General features: G+C 40.4%; 1 protein-coding gene across 1 annotated transcript in view; it reads right to left on the reverse strand.

Annotated features, from left to right (window-relative positions):
- Cntnap2 (contactin associated protein 2) overlaps positions 1–24868 on the reverse strand; it is a 2205170-nt gene that overhangs the window by 756406 nt on the left and 1423896 nt on the right. The window contains 1 exon segment of the mRNA XM_055598313.1: positions 319–519. Within this exon segment, the coding sequence (XP_055454288.1) occupies positions 319–519 (201 nt within the window).

Genomic DNA, 24868 nt, shown 5'->3' on the forward strand with positions numbered 1-24868 from the left:
AAGGAGCTCTGACAAACTTTTGCCCAAGGCAACTGCTTGATAAACGAGCATTAACAGCCCAAGTATATGTGCATAAAACTGAAAAAAAAATCTATAAACTCAACATAATGTAATTGTTTTAAAAATCATGCATTGGGACCTCCGCTGTCCAGAAAAAAAAAAAAAAAGGTCAGTGATTACAGCGGACTTACAGCCATCTGCAAGTTGAAGACCAGAAGACTGGGCAATGAGATAATAAGCCGCACCTGTTGGATTGTTTAGGCAATTGCAAACACCAGCTGAGATAGTAATTAAAAGGGATGTTCCATCGCAGCCTACCTGGGGTGTTCAACAGCCTGGACATCCTGCAGAAGTAGGAGACATACTGTTCACAGTACTCGGCGCTGCTGGTGATGGCGCTGATCTGGTCCATGGAGGCGCTGTAGATGAGCTGTGTCACTGAGTACTTGTCTGGGTTGTAGCCTACCACTGTCGTCTGCATCTGTAAGTCATGAGACACTATGGTCCACACCTTGTCCTCTGTGGGCAGAGAAATAATTAAGACAGTGGCTCATTAGCACTCCAGTGTGTCCTCAAATGTCAGAAGATAATTGAGCTGCGTTTTAGTTGCTATTTTCATTAAACGGGTATAAAACTGAGTCGGGGGGAGCAATCCTGACAGTATTTGAGAGAGAGACAGATGGGGGGGGGGATGGTTTTATGCATGTGGGGTAGCACGTGTGCCCGCCTGCAAATGCAGAAGAGGAGCATGTCAATGGTTTTTCTCAGTCATTTTCTGCTGTACTTTTTGAAAACTGCTTTTGTGGTATATATTCTTTCACATACAAGATTTGGCCACTTTTGCTCTCTTTTTCCCCTTTTTTTAATTTTTACCACTTATTACACTTTATTCATTTTGTATCCAGCTGTGGCCCCCTCCTTCTCTCAGTCTTTTTCCCTTATGCTCCTCCCCTAATCCACTGATAGGGGAGGTCCTCTTCCCTTTTATTCTTTTTTTTTTTAATTTTCTTTCATCACTTAAATGTGATGAACTCACAAATAAAAAGTATCACTCCGCTAGATTAAGAAAGCCACTCAAACGATCGCTTGCCCATTCCCAAACTCTGTATGTCTGAGTGGACTTCCATCTACTTAGAATGGTCCTTCTGAAGCAATGAAGCATTGTTTAGTGTTTTATACTTTTATTATATATTACATTTTATTCACTTATCTACCACAAAAAGAAAAAAAATACGTCTCTGACGGAGTTGAAGCTAGAAAACCAGTTAGCTTTGTGTTCTCTCCCACAACTATTTGCCCCTTTGCTTGCACTGTTTCCTTCCTTGTCACCTGCTATGACCACCGCTCAATCCTTTTCTAATCTCATATTATACCCACACCTACAGCCGTTTTTACATGGGCAGACACATTATAGTACAGGGTCCACGAGAACACGTGTTTTTTTTTTTCTTTATTTTTTCTCTTTGAGATTTTTGTGGCCTTGGTTAATATTATATACTCAAAGTCCACCCATTTTCCTGGAAATTTTATTGTCTCGCTTACAGCTATTCCATTGTATATATGTGTTCATATTCACATGATCCCACCTTACTTTTCTGAGATGGGGTCTGCAACTGAACTGAAGCCCACAGTTTTCCTAGCTTGGCCAGCTACCAAGCCCCACAGATCTGCCCGTGCATATGTCCACTGTTTGGATTTGCTACAACGTGTAACCACACCCATCTTTACGTGGGGGCCTAGGGAATTTGAACTCGGGCCCTCTTTCCTTCACAGCAATTTCTCATAGCTGCTGAGCTTTCTTCCTCATGCTACCACTCCTCTTGTCTTAGACCTACGTTCTGCCTATGAGAACAGAGAAAAAAAATCATATTTTTATTAAAGTAACAAATGATCTTTTACTGACAGAGAGGAAGATCGTTTCTGGTTTGGAGTTTTACATCTGGCTGCAGCTCCAGTGTGAAGCTCATCACTCAAAATCACCCTGATTTCAGAACCTATCGCTTGCCTTCTGGTAACTCAATTGTCTGCTCTTTCCAAAGAGACCTCCACTCCATCAAGCCATAACCCTTTCTGAAAGCTGCTTGCTCTTAACAAAATGTACATCATCCTCATCTTGTGAACAGAAGCCCTTTCACACTGGCCTTTACGGCAAATGATACATTCCCTTTTCTACTATTGAATTGTTTTATACAGTGTGGAGTGAGGTAAGAGAATAATTGTCATTGTGTTTGGGGCCCTGGGAGTCTCAAAGAAGGAAAAGTAGAATTGGTTATAAGCTATATAAAATTAAATTAACTGAAACTCTTTCTCTATTTGAATTTTAATTGAAAACAACAGCATGAATCTAAGACAATATCTTTATTTTGAAATGTTGACCCATGCTTGAACTTAGTACAAAGAAAAAAATCTCCAGAACAGGATTCTATGCCTAATATCAAATAACACCATTAAATACTATTTGCCATTAGGAAAAAAAATAGGATCTATGAAGAAATGACTGATTCCTGGGCTGGAAATGAACCTGTTGAGAGGCTAGCCAGAGACAGCCCATCATTTCAGAAACAAAAATGACATTGAACACTAAGGGGATTCAAACAATAATGAAAGAAGCTAGGCATAGTGTACAAGCCTGAAACCCTAGAGCTGTGGAGGTAAGAGGGAGAAGGATAACTTGGACTTGCTGGCTGTCATCCAACCTTCAGTGTCAGAGAGATATCCAGTCTCAAAATAGGAACAAAGAAAGCAATAGGGCAGGACAGCCAATGCTCCCTTCTGTCCTGCATACACACACACACATCCACCACCACCACCACCACACTACACGATAAACACACAGAGACACTTTAAAAAAGAGTGGCTAAGTTTGAGGTAGGTAAAGACAATTAGAACAATGAAAGAAAAAATTAAAAATCTGTACGTAGTGAAACCGTAATTAAAGCTGGTATTAGCTATGATTAAAAATATTTATTCATACTACAAACATAAAACTTAACCTATACCTTTAACACTACATGAAAACCTGTTTCAGTTGGATTGAAGTCTTAAGAGAAACATGGACTTTCAGATAAACATAAGGACACATAAATTAATATTTCTATGATTATTAAGCAAAGCATACAATGAAGGTATTATCATGGCAAAAAACATACACGTGAGTTTGTTAATATTAAACTATCTTCTTCATTGAGATACCAGAAGTCATGTGAAAAGTTAAGCCATGGATTGGAAGAGATATTTATAAAATATATGCCTAACAAAGATCAGCACCCAACTATAGTAAAAGCATTTGTAAATTATAACAGAATCAGAAATAACATGAAAGAAATGACAGGGATATGCATTTTTTCAAGTGGGTCAGACAAATGGGACACTAACATTCAGGGAGATACACAAATTTTGCTGTAACCAGGGAAACACAAAGCTATGTGGTTTTATTTTTAGTTTATCAGACTGTCAAGGCAAAAACGTTTGATCTTACCCCAGTCAGAATGGTGAAGATCAATAAAACAAAGGACAACAAAGGTGCTGGCAGGGACTGTGGGAGAGGGGAACACTTACCACTGCTGACGGTAGTGTGGGCTGGCATAGCCTCTGTGGAAACCAGCATGGGGTTCCTTAAATAGCTGACAATAGTTCTACAACAAGATCCACTTACATCACTTCGGGGCACATACACAGAGAACTCTATATCGTACTGAAGAGACACTTGTTCATCCATGTTTACTGCTGCTTTATTCATAATAGACAGAAACTATAAACACTCAAGGTGGCCATTACATTTCAGATAAATGGGTGGAGCTAGAAACAATCATTTTAAGTGAAGTGATCCAGACACAGAAAGACAAATTTTTGTATATTTTCTCTTATATATATGGTTATTTGCTTTACTTTAGATATGAGTATTCAATTTAGAATAACCATGGAGATTAAATAGCTAGGAAGGGATCAAAGTAGACGGGCATCTTCCAAGGAGAGAGATATAGAATATAATGTTATAAAAAGATAGAAATGAAACTAGGACAAGTGGATTAAATGAGGAGAGTGGTAAGAGGCTAGAGGAGAAGATATGAGGAATAACTAACATTAGAGGACTTTTGTAAAGTCATATGGCATCCTACTACTATAGAATCTTCCTATAATATATACAAAAATATATTTCCTCTCACCTGGTGTTTCCCAGGTGAGAGGAAACCCCCACGGCGTGGGACCCAGTTGGGCCCATGCTCAGGCCACCCAGCCAGAACCCGGAAGTGATCCCGGGTCACACAGGCACTAGGTCGCCAGACCAGAGCCACACACCTGAGTGTCCTGATCACATTCCCAGGCTGATCGGCACAAAAAACACCAGAGACTGGGCGTCCCAGTCGTGAGAAAACCCCACAGGGAAGGAAGGAAACAGTACTGACTTGGGTCACCCAGTCTTTCCCTGGAAAAAGTCTCACAGACCAGCAGGTACGAGCCACCATCACTGACCTGGGCTCCAGAAGCAGACACAGACGGGTGCTGGGCATCCAGCTCTCTGGCACAAACTGAGCTATGCGCCCCAGGGCACCAGAGACTGGGAGCCACTGTTGGGAGAAATCATCACAGGGGGATGGAATTAGGCCAACCAGTATATCCCTGGCAAAGGGCCTACAGACCAGCCCAACCCAGGGACCTGCTGTGTGCCAGATAGCCTGCTTTTACCAGGAGAGCAGTACCCACCCACCACAGATTACCACTTGGGTACTGGGGCACAGAGCCCCAACCTCAGTCCTACAGAAGCCCAGAATCCCCTAGAAAAACCCCCAGGTACTGCTCCAAGGGGCAACCAGTTATCTCTAACAAAACTGACCAAACCACAGGACACACAGGTTACAGCAGCAGATCACTAAATTTACAGCAAGAAACCCAAAAGCAGGGCAGTTGTCTTCAGGACTTCTCTGAGTGAGAGGAGAGCCCTTTCTACTAACAAGGACCACAGTTACCACTCAGATCTCTATGACTGAGGTGAGCAGCTGCAACTTCTGAAAAACACTGGCCATCCAGTGACTATACCCAAAAAGCTGAGAAGGCTTCCTTCAGGAAAAACCATCTTCCTGCCAAGGGGATTATCTCCATCACAGGATTCCAGGAACCACCAGAAACTAACTCCAAACACCTAAGATAGCCCAATGAGTAGAGGCCAGTGTAAAAGCTCAACCAACAAAAGGCAGAGCAATATGGCATCTCCAGAACCCAGTTACCCAGGGGCAAGTAGTGCTGGACACCCCAACATAATTGAAATTCAAGAAAATGACCTAAATTTTATGCTCTTGAAGAGGATAACAGAGGAAACAAATAAAATTCGTAAAGACCTAGAGGAAGATAAACTCAAAGAGATTATGGCCATCCATAAAGAAATAGAGGAAGATAAAAACAAACAGATTATGGCCATCTGTAAAGAAATACAGGAAGTTGCAGCAAAACAATTTGTGGCCTTTAGAGAGGAAATGCTTAAATCACTGAAAGAAACAAAAGAAACAGAGGATTGTTCAAAAAGCTGAAGGAATTTAAAGAAAAACAGGAAAATACAGTTGGACAGGTGAAGGAAATCAACAAAACGGCTCAAGATCTGAAGATAGAATTGGAAAAATTAAAGAAAACACAAATGGCGTAAATTGTGGAAAGAAAGAACTTAGGGAAGAAAACAGGAACTACAGAGGTAAGTATAACCAAAAGACTACAAGACATGGAAGACAGAATCTCAGGTGTGGAAGATACAATGGAAGAAATCGATGTATCTGTCAAAGAAGTGTTAAATCTAAAAAATTCCTGACACAGACCGTCGAAGAAATCCAAGACAACATAAAAAGACAAAACCTAAGTATAATAGGAATAGAGGAAAAAGAATATTCCCTCCTCCAAGGCCCAGAAAATATTTTCAACAAAATCATTGAAGAAAATTTCCCCAACTTAAAGGAGAGACCAATAAGAATACAAGAGGTCTACAGAACACCCAATAAATAAGACCAGAAAAGAAAATCCTCCCACCAAATAATAATAAAAACAGTAAGTATACAGAACAAAGAAAAAATACTAAAAGCTGCAGGGGAAAAAGGCCAAGTAATATATAATGGCAAACCGATTAGAATCACACCTGACTTTTCAACAGAGACTATGAAAGCCAGAAGGGCCTGGACTGATATCATGCAGACCCTAAGAGAACACAGATGTCAGCCTAGGCTACTATACCCAGCAAAACTCTCAGTCCTCATAGATGGAGAAAACAAGATATTCAATGACAAAAGCAAATTTCAACAATACCTACACACAAATCCAGCATTACAGAAGACACTAGAAGGGAAAATACAACCCAAGAAAATTAACTACTTTCAAGAAAACACAGGAAATAATTAACCTCACTACAATAAAACAAAAAGCAACAAATCACACAACCTTATGACCACAGCCAAAATCAAAATCAAAGGATCTAACAGCCACTGGTCATTAATCTCTCTCAACATCAATGGACTCAACTCTCCAATAAAAAGACACAGACATACAGAATGGATGCATAAACAAAACTCAGCAATCTGTTGCATACAAGAAACACACCTAAGTCACAAAGATAGACATTACCTGAGGGTAAAGTGTTGGAAAACGGCTTTCCAAGCAAATGGACCCAAGAAGCAAGCAGGAGTGGCTATTCTAATATCTGATAAAATAGACTTTCAACCAAAATTAATAAAAAGAGATGGGGAAGGACACTTCATACTCATCAAGGGAAAATCCACCAGGAAGACATCACAATCCTGAATATCTATGCCCCAAATCAAGAGCACCCACATTTGTAAAAGAAACATTGATAAAACGTAAACCACACATAGATCCCTACATATTAATAGTAGGAGAATTCAACACCCCACTCTAAACAAAGGACAGGTCAACAAAACAGAAGTTAAACAAAGAAACAATGTCTCTGACAGAGGTCATGAATCAAATGGACCTAACAGACATTTACAGAACCTTACACCCAAACACAAAAGAATTTACCTTCTTCTCAGCACCTCTGGAACCTTCTCCAAAATAGATCATATAGTTGGTCACAAAGGGGGCCTCAACAGATACAAGAAGATTGAAATCATCCCTTTTATTCTGTCTGATCGCCATGGAATAAAGCTGGACCTCAACAACAACAGAAATAGCAAAAAGCCTACACACACATGGAAACTGAACAACTTGTTACTAAATGACAGCCGGGTCAGGGAAGAAATAAAGAAAGAAATTAAAGCCTTTCTAGAACTCAATGAAAATGAAGACACAACATACCCAAACTTGTGGGACACAATGAAAGCAGTGCTAAGAGGAAAGTTCATAGCACTAAGTGCCTTCAAGAAGAAATTCGAGACAGCTCATTCAAACAACTTAATGGCTCACTTAAAAACCCTAGAAAAAGAAGAAGCAGACACACCAAATAGGAGTAGATGGCTGGAAATAATCAAACTCAGGGCTGAAATCAATCAATTAGAAACAAATAAGAATCAATGAATCCAAGAGCTGGTTCTTTGAGAAAATCAACAAGATAGACAAACCATTAGCCAAGCAAACTAAAAGGCAGAGAGACACCATCAAAATCAACAAAATCAGAAATGAAAAGGGGGACATAATTACAGACACTGAGGAAATTCAAACAATCATTAGGACTTACTTCAAAAGTCTATATGCCACAAAATTTGAAAATCTAAATGAGATGGAAAATTTTCTTGATCAATTCGACTTGCCAAAGCTGAATCAGGACCAGGTAAATCACTTAAATAGTGCTATATCCCCCAAGAAAATAGAGACAGTCATTGAAAGTCTCCCATTCAAAAAAAGCCCAGGACCAGATGGTTTCAGCGCAGAATTCTACCAGACTTTCAAAGAAGAGCTAACACCAATTCTCTTCAAACTATTCCACAAAATGGAAACAGAAGGAACATTACCAAACTCATTCTATGAAGCCATAGTCACCTTGGTACCTAAACCACACAAAGACCCAACAAAGAAAAAGATTCCAGGCCAATCTCCCTTATGAACATACATGAAAAAATCCTCAACAAAATACTTGCAAACTGAATGCAAGAACACATCAAAGATATTATCCACTGTGACCAAGTAGGCTTCATCCCAGGTATGCTGGGGTGGTTCAATATATGGAAATCCATCAATGTGATCCACCATATTAACAAACTCAAAGAAAAAAAAAAACATGATAATCTTCCTAGATGCTGAAAAAGCATTTGACAAAATCCAACATCCATTCTTGTTTAAATTATTGGAGAGATTAGGGATACAAGGCACATATCTAAACATAGTAAAGGTGATATACAGCAAGCCTATAGCCAACATCAAACTGAATGGAGAGAAACTTAAAGCAATCTCACTGAAATCAGGGACAAGACAAGGCTGCCCACTCTCTCCATATCTCTTCAACATAGTGCTGGAAATCCTTGCTAGAGTAATAAGACAGTTGAAGGAGATCAAGGGGATACAAATTGGAAAGGAAGAAGTCAAATTATCACTATTTGCAGATGATATGATAGTATACCTGAATGACCCCACAAATTCTATCAGGGAACTCCTACAGCTGATAAACACCTTCAGGAAAGTGGCCAGATACAACATTAACTCCAAAAAAAAAAAATCAGTAGCCATCCTGTATACAAAAGATAAAAGGGCTGAGAAATAAATTAGGGAAACAACACCCTTCACAATAGCCACAAATTACATAAAGTACCTTGATGTAACCCTAACCAAGCAAGTCAAAGACTTGTATGAAAAAAATTTCAAGTCTCTGAAGAAAGAATTAGAGGAAAATATCAGAAGATGAAAAGATCTCCCATGCTCATGGCTTGGCAGGTAAAAATAACCATCTTACCAAAAGCAATTTACAGATTCAATGCAATTCCTATTAAATTACCAACACAATTCTTTACAGACCTGGAAAGAAAAATTCTCAACTTCATATAGAATAACAAGGAACCCAGAATTGCTAAAACAATCCTCTACAATAAAAGATCTTCTGGAGGTATTCTTCATCCCTGATCTTAAGCTGTACTATAGAGCAGCAGTTATAAAAACTGCATGGTACTGGCATAGAAACTGAATGGTGGATAAATGGAACCGAATAGAAGACCCAGAAATAAACCCACACACTTATGGACACCTGATCTTTGACAAAGATGCCAAAACCATACAATGGAAAAAAGATAGCATCTTCAACAAATGGTGCTGGTCTAACTGGATGTCTACATGTAGAAAAATGCAAATAGATCCATACTTATCACCCTGCACAAAACTGAAGTCCAAGTGGATCAAAGACCTCAAATTAAAACCAGACACATTAAATCAGTTAGAACAAAAAGTGGGGAAAACCCTAGAACTCATTGGCAAAGGAGACAACTTCCTGAACAGAACACCAACAGCACAGGCTCTAAAAGCAACAATCAATAAATGGGACTTCATGAAATTGAAAAGCTTCTGTAAAGCAAAGGACCATCATTAAAACAAAATGACTGCCTACAGATTGGGAAAGAATCTTCACCAACCCTTTATCTGACAGAGGACTCATATCCAGTATATATAAAGAACTAAAAAAGCTGAAAAGCAGCAAACCAAGTAATCCACTTAAAAAATGGGGAACAGAGCTAAACAGAGAATTGTCTGTGGAGGAGTATCGAATGGCAGAGAAACACTTAAAGAAATGCTCAATATCATCAGCCATCAGGGAAATGCAAATCAAACGACCCTAAGATTTCACCTTATACTCATCAGAAAGGCTAAGATCAAAAACTCAAGAGACAACCCATGCTGGAGAGGTTTGTGGAGAAAGGGGAACCCTCCTCCACTGCTGGTGGAGTGTAAACTTGTACAACTACTCTGGAAATCAATCTGGCACTTTCTCAGACAACTAGGAATAGTGCTTCCTCCAGATCCAGCCATACCACTCCTAGGCATATATCCTAAAAAGGCTCAAGTACACAATAAGGACATTTGCTCAACCATGTTTGTAGCAGCTTTATTTGTAATAGCCAGAAGCTGGAAACATCCCAGATTCCCCTCAACTGAAGAATGGATGCAGAAATTATGGTTCATCTACACAATGGAGTATTACTCTGCAATGAAAAATAAGGAAATCACGAAATTTGCAGGTAAATGGTGGGACTTGGAAAGGATCATCCTGAGTGAGCTGTCCCAGAAGCAGAAAGACATACACAGTATATACTCACTTATATAGACATATAACATAGGATAAACCTACTAAAACTTGTACATCTAAAGAAACTAATCAAAAGAGAGGACCTTTACTAAAATGCTAAATCCCTATCCTGAAAGGCAAAGAGGATGGACATCAGAAGAAGAAATCAGGAAACAGCCTAGAAACCTGCCACAGAGGGCCTCTGAAAAGCTCTGTCCTGCAGACTATCAAAGCAGATGCTGAGACTTATGGCCAACTGTTGGGCAGTGCATGGAATCTTATGTAAGAAGTGGGAAATAATAAGATCTGGAGAGGACAGGAACTCTTCAAGGAGAGCAACAGAACCGGAAAATTTGAACACAGGGGTCTTCCCAGAGACTCATACTCCAACCAAATACCATGCATGGAAATAACCTAGAACCCCTGCACAGATGTAACCCATGGCAGTTTAGTGTCCAAGAGGGTTACATAGTAATGGGATGAGGGACTGCCTCTGACATAGTCTGATTGGCCTGCTCTTTAGAAGTTGACAATGCAGCCACTCCTGATGTGATCTGATATACTAATATCAGAAGGAAGGAGAGGAGGACCTCCTTTATCAGTGGACTTGGGGAGGGGTATGCATGAAGAAGGAGGAGGAGGAAGGGGAGGGGCGGAGGGAGCGGAGGGGAAGGGGAGGAGGGAGGAGAGGGTGGGGCCGAGAGGGGAGGAGGGAGGGGCTTATGGGGGGATACAAAGTGAATAAAGTGTAATTAATAAGATAAAATTAAATTTAAAAAATTAATTAACAATTAAATTAAGAAATTAACAACATTTCTCAGCTGTCACTTCTAGTTATATGAAGAGTTTATGTTTACATACTGTTTTACAAAAAATTAAGACAGAAAGCTCAGATGTAGCACATAGGCAGCTCAGTCTCCAGGTGGGTTTCCTAGTAAGGGGAGCAGGGGCTGTCTCTGAAATGAACTCAGTGCTGGCTCTTTGATCCCCTCCCCCTGGTGGGGCAGCGTTACCAGAACTTCATCTTCATGATGCAGGCAGACCTAATGGGACTTGACAGACTGGAATCAGAGGGTAAGGGAGGATGGCTTCCCCTTTCTCACTCCCCTTTTCTGAGAACTAGGGAAACAGATAGCTGGGAATAGGAAAGGAGGGTGGGACTGGAAAGAGAAGAGGGAGGGGCCTGCAGTTGGAATGTAAAATGAATAAATTAAAAAAATATTGAAATTAAAGGAAAAGGAAAAAGACATAACAAAAATGATGATTTTTGTACTACAGAGTATGTCCACTTCAATAGCCTTCCAACTTAAAAACCTTTATATACATATATATATATATATATATATACTTAAATCATGATTGGCTTACTGACATCATTTTCATTTTCCTTCCCAGATATGCATGTGTGAGCCCTGTATGAGTTCCTGCAGGCACATGCTCTGAGATTCCATAGCCAGCTCCGGCTGTTCGTGCAGGCCATAACCCTGCTATGCACATCACTGAGGTGGTGTGAGCGGCTTTAATCATGTGAGGTAAAAGAAGGTATGTAAAGCAGATGGGACCCTGTGGGAAGCAGCAAGGAAATGAGTTCCCAGTGCAGATGAGGTTTCCTCTGGTGTTGGGAAACGGTGATGAGTTTTCAGCTTACAATTCCAGGCCAAAGACAGATGAAGCATCAAGTGTCGAGAACAAGTATAAATAGCTATAGCTCATTCTCACCCATTTGAATAACTCCTTTGAATATGTCTTTTTTTCCTTCTTTCTAGGATGCTATTAGCTATTTATTAATGTTTCCATTCCTTTGGAGAGGTTCTGAAATTCTTTCTCATTACGGCTAGAGTTGGTAACTTACATCAACACAAGCCGATTTCTGCTTTTCTTTTCTCCCTAGATATAGATGCCTTTTTGTGACTATTTGTTAGTCAAGAGTTCATCTGTTGCTTGGTGGTTCATGCCTGTAATCCTAGCCCTTCAGAGGCTGAGGCAGGGGCATCTTGAGTTAAAAGCTACCTGAAGCATAGAGTGCAACCCTTTTTTAAATTTATTTTTATTTTTAATTTTTTTTATTATTAGTTACATTTTATTAACTCTGTATCCCAGCTGTATCCCGTTCCCTCATTCCTTCCCAAACCCTCCCTCCCTCCCTCCCTCATCTCCAAGGAAGAAAACAGGGAACAAGACAGGAGCCTACCACAGAGGCTCCTTTGAAAGACTGTACCTAGCAGAGTATCAAAGCAGATGAGGAGACTCATAGCCAAACTTTGGGCAGAGTGCAAGGAATCTTATGAAAGAAGGGGTAGATAGAAAGACTTGGAGGGACTCCACAAGGAGAGCAACAGAACCAAACAAATATGGGCAAAAGGGTCTTTTTTGAGACTGATACTCCAACCAAGGACCATGCATGGAGATAATCTAGAACCCCTGCACAGATGTAGCCCATGGCAGCTCAGTGTCCAAGAGGGTTCCCTAGTAATGGGAACAGGGACGGTCTCTGACATGAATTCAGGGGCTGGCTCTTTGATCCCAATCAGTGGACTTGGGGAGGGTCATGGGAGGAGAAGAGGGAGGGATAGTGGAATTGGGAGGGGAGGAGGGAAGGGAGCTACGGGGGGGGGATACAAATTGAATAAACTGAAATAAATAAAAATATAAATAAATTACCAAAAAAGAAGAGGGAGTTCAATGGCAACTCCGAAGCATTTCTAGTCCCCTAGTATTTTTCTAGTGACAAGTAATGTCTCTTTGATGTTTATGCTATAGGACAGTAAGTAGATCCTGATCTGAATTCAAACTTGGAGACAAAGGAAATATCACCTCAAATCCTTAGCTAATGGTTCCTTTGGATTTTTAAATAGTCCTCTCATTATTTGCTAATATTTTATGACAAAGTTTTACACATTTTGTTGAGAAAAATACTATTTCCTTATTCCAAATAACAACTCCTTTACATTAAACCCTAGCCACATTTCTTTTTTAATTTATTATCATTATCATCATTATGTACTACAATTTATTCACTCTGTATTTCTGTTGTAGGCCCTCTGTCTTCTGCTTCTGGTCCCACCCTCCCTCCTTTATCTCCTCCCATGCCCCTCCCCTAGTCCACTGATAGGGAGGTCCTTTTCCCCTACTATCTGACCCTAGACTATCAGGTCTCATCAGGACTGTTGGGATCCTTTTTCTCTGGGGCCTAGTGAAGGCACCACAACAGAGGGAGATGATTAAAGAGTAGGCAACCGAGTTCATGCTAGAGACTGCCTCTGCTCCCTTACTAGGGAACCACCATGGCGACTGAGCTACTCATAGGCTACATCTAAGCAGGGGGTCTAGGTTCTCTTCATGCATGGCCTTTGGTTGATACATCTGTCTCTGCAGGAACCAATGGGCCCAGATATTTTTGGCTCTGTTGGTCTCCTTGTGGAGCTCCTGTCCCCTCCAGATATTTCTATCTCCCTCTTCTTCCATAAGATTCCCTGCACTCTTCCCAAAGTTTGGCTGTGAGTCTCAGCATCTGCTTCGATACTCTGCTGGGTACAGTCGTTCAGAGGTGCTCTGTGATAGGCTCCTGTCCTGTTCTCTGCCTTCTCTTACTTCCATGTCTATTTTGTTTGCCCTTCCGAATGAGGATTAAACATCTTCGCTAGGGTCCTCCTGTGTAGCCCTAGGCTGCATTTCAAAGATGCTAAGCTTTCAAGGCTGAGTGCCTCTCTCTTGCTTCCCTCTGCTTAGGACATCTTTCTGTCCAGATGGCCTCAATGCTTCTTCCCTTCCCTCTGCAAAGTGCAGCTTTAGCTCATATTTTGAATGATGTCCATGTACCCATCCATCTGACACACACAGACATATCATACCACACAACCCACAACCCTCTAGCATGGCATAGCAATACTTTTTTTTTCTATCTTCCTTTTTTTCTTTTTTGTTTATTTTTTTTCTTTTTGTATTAATTACAGTGTATTCACTTCGTATCCCAGCTGTAGGGCCTTCCCTCCTCCTTTCACAATCCCACCATTCTTCCCCCTTCTCCCATGCCCCTCCCCAAATCCACTGATAAGGAAGGTACTCCTCCCCTTCCATCTGACCCTAGCCTATCAGGTCTCATCAGGAATGGCTGCATTGTCTTCCTCTGAGGCCTGGTAAGGCTGTACACACACACCCCCGGGGAAGGTGATCAAAGAGCCAGCCACTGAGTTCATGTCAGGGACAGTCCCTGTTCCCATTACTAGGGAACCCACTTGGAGCTTGAGCTGCCATGGGCTATATCTGTTTTCAATACTTCTTTGTGACGTTTATATCTATTTTTTATGTCTTCTCCCACCCTATGGTCAGAATTTGGCTTTTCCTGTGTAAATTAAGTTTACTCTCACTATCCAGTGCTTGGAATTGTTCTGCTGGTGTGCAGTTCAGTGAATATTATACCAACAGTATGTACTAACCCTTTTCTCTGGTTGATATCGGGGAAACCCTCTATCACTGTCGGAGAGTCCTGCGTAGTTTGAAGGGTTATAGGTTCCCAAAAGAGAGTCCCATAACTTTCATTTTAAAATAAACAAACAAACAAAAACAAAACCCCCAAAGAAACAGAAAGTCTTTATAGGTGTTACAACAGAAGTATTTTGATCTTCATAATTTCATAATATCAAAGCTTTGAATCCAGAGATTACTGCGGTCTTCACAAGATATTGAACTGTAAGAATATATGAAAGAAAAACAAAAACCAAAATCATGTCTAAGGTACAGTGGCATCATCAGCAGTGTTTTCTTTCCCTTTTTAGTTGATAACATTGTTTGGTGCTCAGGGTTCACCCTTTTTCCTTACGGTTAAGCCAAGTTGCAAATATTTGAGCTGTGTACCTACACTAAGTGCTCTATTCTTAGTGCCACTCTAGGTTCTGGTTCGTGAAAATTGGTATCAACTGAAGAAGAGTTAAGGGTAAGACGGAAAACAAGGACAGTAAGTCTCCAAAAGAACACTGCATCTCAGAACTGTTAGAATAATCCAAGCAATGGCATTTAGCACAGCAAACACCCAGAGCACTTTAATTTAGGTCAAGTTCTTCAGCATATGTAAAAGATATGTAACAGTTCACCTGGTTGTTGAGGGGCTTTATTTTCAGTGGGCACTCAAGTCAGTGAGCTAACTTGAGAAATGACTCCTGTGCTTAGTTCCATCTGTAAAGCTTTTGTTATGCTCAGGGATCCCTATTGAGATTTCCAGGTACTTGTATCCCAGAACAGTAAATGACAGGGATGAGGTCATAGGGATGGACACAGGGACAGTTCATTAAGAAGGAGAGAATTCCCAAAGAAGGAGGTGGGCCAGAGCTGGGGAAAAGGTTTGAAGCTCAGTGGTTCCAAAGGTCTCAGAAAGAAACCACACTTACACTGAACCTTCTATGAAGCTGACTGACTCACTACAACTTAATGGTTGTGGAGAGTGGGACCAGAGCCACATTATCTTGGGCTCTTTGTCTCCTAAATAGCTATGTATTACCCACCTTTTCTTTGACTTAACATCCTTGTGACATTTAGGTAAAACATTTTGGAATGTATAAACAGGTCCCTAACTTCCACCAACCTAAATGCCTAGACTGTCAATCAGACAGTGCCTGTAGCTTATAGCAGAGGGTTTCCCTAATTTCTTGCAACCCATCTGCTTCGTGTCTCCACCAATGTACTTGAGAGGCATCTTGATTTATTATTTTCTTTGTTCTAGTACTATAGAAAACTTCCTGAAACTGTTACTGTAATATTGGAACAAAGTATTTAGGGTTATCTGAATACTGTGTACCTTGATCATGGCCTCTCATATTTGGCTCCAGAATAAATGCATGTTTCCTTTGAGCTAAAAGCTATTTTCTTTTGTCTAGAAAGGAAATAAAGAAATTTCCCTCTTTCAACTACCCAGATCACTCCTCTAACTTTTTTTTTTTTTCATCTCTGTAGGCCTAGTCACAATGGCTATACAAAAAAATGAGGACTTTGAGGATTTGGGTCATTCCCATGGCATGTTCTTTTTCCTTTACATGCCATATTGTAGGCCAATGAAAGAGAGAGACATATATGGGTTTGGGGGATCCTAGCTTGTCCTCAGACACTGCTTTCTTCCACATGCCAATTTTAATGTCTATACATTAAGAAAATCCCTACATTATTCTCCTGCCTTGTTTTGTTGTCTCAAAAGTCACACAGTTGAACATGCCTGCTTGGTTTGATCTAACAGAATGATCTCCTAAGGTGGCCTTTCCTTTCACCTTGACCTTCAGTCACTGCCACCCCTGTACGTGGAAAGATGAAGCACCTAAGAGAGAGGTCTTAACAGCATTGTGGATCTAAGAGACTTCTTCCTGTGAGAGGCTGGAGCCCTCCTCCTCCCTTCAACCCAGCCACCAGGCTCTGTTAAAAATTTCTTGATGAGATAGATGACATTTTTCACCTTGGAAGAAAATCCCCAAATAATCAACTCCTCTAAGTATCTAATTTTCCCCATTAAGTCAGTTTCTATTCACTGGAGCAGCCTCCATTGTGAGAAACATTAGCAAGACAGGCTGACAGATTACATTCCTTAGTGAGGATAATTAGCTAGAAATAACTTTTTTAGGGAAAGAAAACCCTTAAGATAGCAGGATGAACATATTCAAGGGACTCAAAACTGGTGTTATCATTTTAATTATAACAGAAGTACAAACGTATTAGGTGATTTTTTTCTTTCCTTTTCTCTTTTCTTTAATTCTTTCTCTTCTTCTTTTTTCCCCCAGCAAATTTTACTCACCCACTAGAGTAACATTCTCACCTGTCCTGGCATTTTTCTTAGTCTCTTTGGTCTGTAAGTACTGGCTAGAAAATAATGCCCACCTCACATTCCTCAATAACAGACCAAAGGAAGATGTTCTGTCTGTCTCCTGCTTCCCCAAGAACCTGCATTTAAGCCCTGTCTCCACATATCATACTGTATTGGTAAAATATTTCATACAGCTGCCTTTATGGAGATCCTTGAGGGCAGTAGTGGTGTCACTTTAATTACTTAGCCTTGGCTGGAACTTGTTTTCACTAAATACTTCTTGAATAAAAGGAGAGGTGTCAAAAACAATGCAGCTAAAGGCACCTTGCTCAGTTACCTAGTCACCTAAAACTCAGGGAGACATATTCAAGGTTTAAGGTACTGATAAGGCATTCTGTTGTTTTCCCTCAATGCCAAAAGAATCTCTGACCTGGCAATTTGAAAAAAAAAAAATGTTGTTTTGGAGAAATGAGTTGGAGAAAACAAAGAGGCTCTCCATTTTACCTTCTGTCATTCCTACTTCATCATGCTCGCAACACTAATGAGATTATTTCTAAGTATCAATTATTTCTGCAACCTAAAGTATCACCTCCCACTTTTAGGTATGAAAATAAACTGCATTTTTACCACTATTACTGTCAAAGAAAGTCTTTTTCAATAGTGCTAGAAAAAATTATAAAACTTGGAAATATGTAGAACAATGACTCTATGAATGGATAACTGAGCAGGCTGGCCTTTTTCTAGCAGGGCTAGGTAGTTGTAAGAAGCTTGACTGACCTTGATATTCACAGGCAAGGGAATGACAGGTGCAGGATAGTCAACATTATTGCATACCATAGGAAAGAGAGACTAGAGAGCATGGAAGGTAGAAAATGAAGAAGGAAATACAGGGGAAGGAAAGAAGAGTGGGGAGGATGAATCAATAAATCATAAGATCATAGAAATAGAAAGTGATAAAAAATTACTATCAATTAACTAATTTAGCCTAGAGGGAGGTGGCATGACAGAATACAGGGTAATAAAGGTTAGAGGCTGTGGAGATAACATAAAAAATTATGCCATGAATTTGGACAAATTACTTAAAATAACAAGGATTTTGCTTGCCCAAGTGAAAAAAAAAATGTGTCTCATTCATAGATGGTAGCTTAGTACCTTCAAATATTTATGATTCATTTAAAATACCCAGGGAGATCAGAAAATGAATAAGAGGTCATGGGGAGAGAGCTGCAAAGGGAAAGAAGTACAATGGAGAAGCATACCATCTGTACATTATTACCCACAAAACAGACTGAAACATAGCTTGTTCCTGAGCATAGCAATGTGTTGATTTATGCCTTTCTTTCTTCTGCTCTTATAAAACCCTCATGATACAGTTATCATGTGAGAACATGGAATAGGTGGTACTCTAACTCATGTTCCTCTGTTCCTGTTTTCCATGTTCCTGGAACACAGACATTCATATTTGGTTCCATAATAAACTATCTCTTATCTCCTTTGAGAGGAGAGTTGGGTTTTATTAATGTTGATAACATTGTCAAAATTAAACCTAGGGATGAAGAGGAGTTTGCCTAGAGAACTATTCCAAGTACTTGAAGAATACAAGATGGCATCAGAAAATCAAGAGTTTACCCTCAATAATGGTTACACTCTTGATCCTTAAATCTTGCTAATATAGTGCTAACTAGACACACTAAATTTGTTAGAAGAAAAAATGGGAAAGAGCCATGATATCACTGGCACAGGAGATAACTTGCTGAACAGAACACCAACAGCTCAGGCTCTAAGAGCAACAATTAATAAATGGAACCTCATGAAACTGAAAAGCTTCTGTAAAGCAAAGGAGACTGTCAACAGAACAAAATGACAGCCTACAGATTAGGAAAAGATCTTCACCAACCCTACATCTGACAGAAGAATAATATTCAAAATAGTTAAAGAACAAAGAAAATAAACTCCAACAAACCAAATAATCCAATTAAAAGTGGGGTACATAACTAAACAGAGAATTCTTAACAGAGGAATATTGAATGGTGGAGAAATGTTTAAAGAAATGCTCACCATCTTTAGTCACCAGGGAAATGCAAATCACAATGACTTTGTGATTCCATCTTATATCCATCAGAAAGGCTATGATCAAAACTTCAAGTGACAGCACATACTGGCAAGGATGTGGGGAAAACGGAACACTCCTCCATTGCTGGTGTGAGTACAAGCTTGTACAACCACTTTGGAAATCAATCTGGCAACTTCTCAGACAATTGAGAATAGCGCTACCTCAAGACCCAACTCTACCCTTCCTGGTCATATATCCAAAACATGCTCCACCATACAACAAAGACATTTGCTCAGCTACATTCATAGCAGCTTTATTTATAATAGCCAGAATCTGGAAACAACCTAGATGTCCGTCCCTCAACTGAGAAATGGATACAGAAATTGTGATACATTTACATAATGGAATACTACTCAGCTATTAAAAACAGGAAAGTCATGAAATTTGCAGGCGAATGGATGCAACTAGAAAACATCATCCTGAGTGAGGTAGCCCAGGCCCAGGAAGACACACATATAATATACTCACTTATAAGCAGATATTAGCCATACAATAGAAGATAACCATACTACAATCCATAGACCTAAAGAAGCTAAAAAAACAAGGAGAACACTAAGGAGGATGCTTAATTCTCATTCAGAAGGGCAAATGGAATAGATACCAGAAGTGGTTAAAGAGAGGGAACAGAATGGGAGTCTGCCATAAATGCACCCTGAAAGATTCTACCCAGCAGGGGATTGAAGCGGATTCTAAGACTCACAGCCCAACTTGGGGCAGAGAGTAGTCACTGGAATAGGTAGGGAAATAGAAGAGTCCACTGGGACAGGAGCTCCATTAGAAGACCAACAGAGACAACAAATCTGGACCCATGGGAGCCTGCAGAGACTGATACACCAACCAAGGACCATGCATGAAGAGGACCTAGATCTCCAGCTCAGATGTAGCCAATAAGCAGCTCAGTCTCCATGTGGGTTCCTTAGTAAGGGGTGACATGGACTCTATTGCCTGTTATTTGATCATTTGCTTCTTATTGGTGTGTGTGTGTGGGGGGGAGCTTTCCAGGCCATTGGGAATGAGGATACAGGCAGTTCAGATGAGACTTGATAGGCTGGGGTAAGATGGTAGAAGAAGAGTTCTCCCTCTTTTTTGAGGACTATAGGAGGGAGTGGGAAGAAGAAGGAGGGAGAGTAGGACTGGGAGGAAATGAGGGAGGGAGCTACAATTAGGGTATAAAGTGAATAAATTGTAAAAGATAAATTTAAATTAAAAAAAAGAAACAATCCTGTTAATATCTCAAAGAACAACAAGATAGTGTGGCTCTCTCAATAGAAGGTCATTCCACCTTTGCTGACATACTATTTATAAAAAGAAATATATCACCATGCATGAAGAGTATCTAGACCACCTGCTAAGATGCAGCTTATATACAGCTCAGTCTCCAAGTGGGTTCCCTAGAAAGGGGAACAGGGGCTATCTCTGACATGGATTCAGTGGCCAGATCTTTGATCACTTATATTTCAGGGGAGGCATCCTTGCCAGGCCACAGAGGAAGAGGATGCTGCCAGTCCTGATGAGACCTGATAGGCTACTGTCAAATAGTATGCTAGAAGGACCTCCCCTATTAGTGGACTAGGGGAGGGACATGGGGGAGAAGAAGGAGGGAGGCTGTGGCTGGCAGGAAATGAGGAAGGGGTCTATAGCCTGGGTACAAAGTGAATAAATTTTTAAAAAATTATTTTTAAATTTTTATTTTATTATTTTATCCTCATAATAGTGTCCAAATTTCTGTATCACTGCACTGGGAAGAGCAATGAAAATAACTGTAGCAAACTGTAGAGACCAAGGACATGGCTTCTTCCCTGAGTAAGCATTGGGATGACAGAGTTTTGAGGAGAAAACACTGCACATGTAAAGAAAATCAATGTGTACACTTTGGTTGAAAGCTAATCAAATAAATTATACATAAAGCAATTAAGAAATTATTAGAGGAATGCAAATAGCTTCTAGATATTTAAGGACACTTAAACTGTGTTTATATATGGAGTCTTTTGGAAGAAGAGGGGGATAAAAGGACCAGGAAGGGACAGGAACCCCAAAAGGAGACCAACAGAGCCAACAAATCTGGGCCCAGTAGGCCCTGCAGAGACTAATGTACCAATCAGGGCCCACCCAAGGAGAGGAGCTAGACCACCTGTTCAGACATAGCTAATAGGAGCTCAGCTTCCATGTGGGTCTTCCTGGTAAGGGGAGGAGGGGCTGCCTCTGTCATGAACTCAGTTGCATGTTCTTTGAACAATTCCTTCTGGTGATTTAGCATTGCCAGGCCACAGAGAAAGAGGATCCAGGCAGACCTGATGAGAGGTGATAAGCTAGAGTCAGATGTCAGAGACGAGAACTGCTTTCAGTAGACTAAGCAAAGGAGATGGGGGATGAGGGAGGAAGGGTGCGACTGGGAGGAGATGAGGGAGGGGGCTACAATCAGGATATAAATTGTAAAAAATAATAAGAAGAACAAAACTGAAAAGTGTTTTTATATATGAAAATGTCATTGCAGGTATATTTTATAATAAAATGCCATTTTTTAATTTTTGTTTTTTATATTAATTACAGTTTATTTACTTTGTATCCCAGCTGGGATAAAATACCATTCTTAGTGCAGAGAATCTTAGGAAAGAAGGGGGAGATAGTAAGATCTGGAGAGGACAGGAGCTTTACAAGGAGAGCAACAGAACCAAAATATTTGGGCCCAGGGGTCTTTTCTGAGACTCATACTCCAACCAAGGACCATTCATGGAGATAACCTAGAACCCCCTGCTCAGATGTAGCCCATGGCAGCTCAGTCTCTAAGTGTGTTTCCTAATAAGGGGAACAGGGACTGTCTCTGACATGAACTCAGTGGCTGGCTCTTTGACTGCCTCCCCTGATGGGGGAGCAGCCTTGCCAGACCACAGAGGAGGACAATTCAGCAAGTTCTGATGAGACCTGATAAACTAGGGACAGATGGAACAGGAGGAGGATCTCCCCTATCCCTGGACTTGGAGAGGCGCATTGGAGGAGATGAGGGAGGAAGGGTGGGATTGGGAGGTAATGAGGGAGAGGGCTACAGCTGGGATTCAAAGTAAATAAACTGTTATTAATATAAAAATAAAAAGTTAATTAAAAAAAGACACATGGTAAAGAAAATATTTACTCTCGCTTCCAATGTCTATACTGTTTGCCCTTCTGAATGAGTATTAAGCATCTTCCCTAGGGTCCTCCTGGTTGTTTAGCTTATTTTGGAGTATAGATTTTTAGTATGTTTATCCTGTATTATATGGCTAATATCCACTTATAAGTGAGTACATACCATGTGTGTCTTTCTGCTTCTGGCTTATTTCACACAGGGTGACATTTTCTAATTCCATCCATTTGCCTGTAAATTTCATGAATTCCTTGTTTTTAATTGCTGAGTAGTATTTCATTATGTAAATGTACCACACTTTCTGTATTCATTTCTCGGATGAGGGACATCTAGGATGTTTCTAGAGTCTGGCTATTACACATAAAGCTACTATGATCACAGCTGAGCAAATGCCCTTGTTGTATGGTGGAGCATCTTCCGGATATATGCCCAGTAGTGGGTATAGCTAGATCTTAAGGTAGCACTATTCTTAAATTTCTGATAAAGCACCAGACTGATTCCTGAAATAGTTGTACAAGTTTACAGAAGACAGGGAACAGGGCAGGAACCTACTGTAGAGGGCCTCTGAAACAATCTGTCTAGCAAGGTATTGAAGCAGATGCTGAGACTCATAGCCAAACTTCAGGCAGAGTGCAGGGATCCTTATGGAAGAGGGGAAGTGACAGAAAGATCTGAAGGTGACAGGAGCTCCAGAATGAGTCTAACAGAGTCAAAAATCTGGGCACTGGCTTCCAGCAGAGACTGATGCTTGAACAAAGGACTATGCATGGAGAGGACCTAGACGGCCTGCTCAGATACATAGAGATACATAGAGAGCTCTCAGATACATAGAGAGCTCACTCTCCATGTGGGTTCCAAAGTAATGGGAGCAGGGGCAGTCTCTGACATCGACTCAGTGGCAGGCTCTTTGATCACCTACTTTTGGGGGGAGGTATCCTTGCCAGGCCACAGAGGAAGACAATGCAAACAGTCCTGATGAGACCTGATAGGTTAGTGTCAGAAAGAAGGGGAGGAGGACCTCCCCTATCAGTGGACTAGGGGATGGGTTAAGGGGGGGAGATGAAGGGAGGGTGAGCCTAGGAGGAGATGAGGGAGGGGCTACAGCACGATACAAAGTAAATAAATTGTAATAAATAATAAATAAATAAGTAAATAGATAAATAAATACATAAAACTAAAAAAAGAAAATAGTTACTGATGTTAGTAATAACAAAATAATTCTAGACTAGACAAGAGAGATAAGCATAATTGAAATGAGTTTCTTTTTGAATGGAAACTATCTAAAGTGGAATAACTAAGACCTAATTTTAGGGTCATGTTTACTGATTTTGTGTATTTACAGTGGTTAATAAGAGGAAATCTACATTTGTAATAATTATCAAAAAAAAAAAAAAACTTGTTCTAGTAGCTCATAGCTGAGATTCTAGCACTTAGGAGGAATGAGTTCAAGGCCAGTCTGGGTTACACAGCAATACCTTCCCTGAAAAAACAAAATTAATAATAATAACCAAGAGCATATTTTTATCTTTTATAATGAATTTTAGGCCATTTCCAAATTACAAATAAACTATCTCACCCTTCATTCTTTCAATTCAAATTAATTGAGATAACCAACATGAAATGCTCAAATACATTTTAGAGGTAATGGGCATTTATTTTAGTATTGTATCAACCAGTGAAAGTGAGCTGAAAAAATGCATTAACAGAAAGGAAGAGGGAAAGCAATGATGGAGAGTAAAACGTCCACCAACACAGACCTGTGTCCCTGAGGATTGATCCAGAGAGGCCAGAGAAGGCAGACATCCTGGTCAGAGAGAAGGACAAAGTCTTGGCAAGAATTGGGCTTTTCCCCTCAGCACAGACCTCAAACTACCAGCACATTTTACAGCCTTAAATAGAGGAGGAAATCAGAGGAAGTATCTGGAAATTGTATGCCATTCAGTGGAAGCGTTCATGACGAAGCTTGTACTGGAAGTCAGCCATCTTGACTTGGGTGTGCACTGTTAATGGCAAAGGTTGGTTCTACCCTGGGTGTGGTGGCACACCGCTGTAATCCCAGCACTTGGGAGGCAGAGGCAGGTGGAGCTCTGTGAGTTCAAGGCGAGCCTGGTCTGTAAATCAAGCCCAGGACAGCCAAGGCTATACAGAAAAACCTTGTCTCAACAAAACAAAACAAAACAAAACACAGAGGCTGGCTCTAGCAGGTGAAATAGTGAGCATTTGGCCCAAAGGTATGCTATTTGCTGTGGGGACTTTAAAGGGAAAGTTTGCCTTCTCTGCAGCAACACAGCAAGCAAAAAAGCAATGATAATGATAATAATGGCGGTACTAATCAGAAAGAAGGCAGTGAGACATCTTGCTCTACTGGAGTCTGTGGGTCTGTTAGAGTGAACTGAGAGTTTGCAGTGTGCTGGGAAGAAGATCAAGCTATGAGACAGCTCAGTGGAGGATGACAGAGGAGGATTTAGCACTCCCATGTCCAGGGCATGTTCCAATTTCCTGCATGAGGAAAGAATAATGATCTAGGTATATAAGTATACGACACACATTTTCAGTTCCTTGTGCAGGTAGATTTACATTCTAAAATTTAGTTATCCGATCTACCACTATATTACAGTCATTCTCAGATACTGAAAACTCTGAAACATTACTAGG

Source organism: Psammomys obesus, unplaced genomic scaffold (assembly GCF_907164565.1).
Source record: "Psammomys obesus unplaced genomic scaffold, mPsaObe1.curated_primary_1811, whole genome shotgun sequence".
Lineage (NCBI taxonomy): Eukaryota > Metazoa > Chordata > Mammalia > Rodentia > Muridae > Psammomys > Psammomys obesus.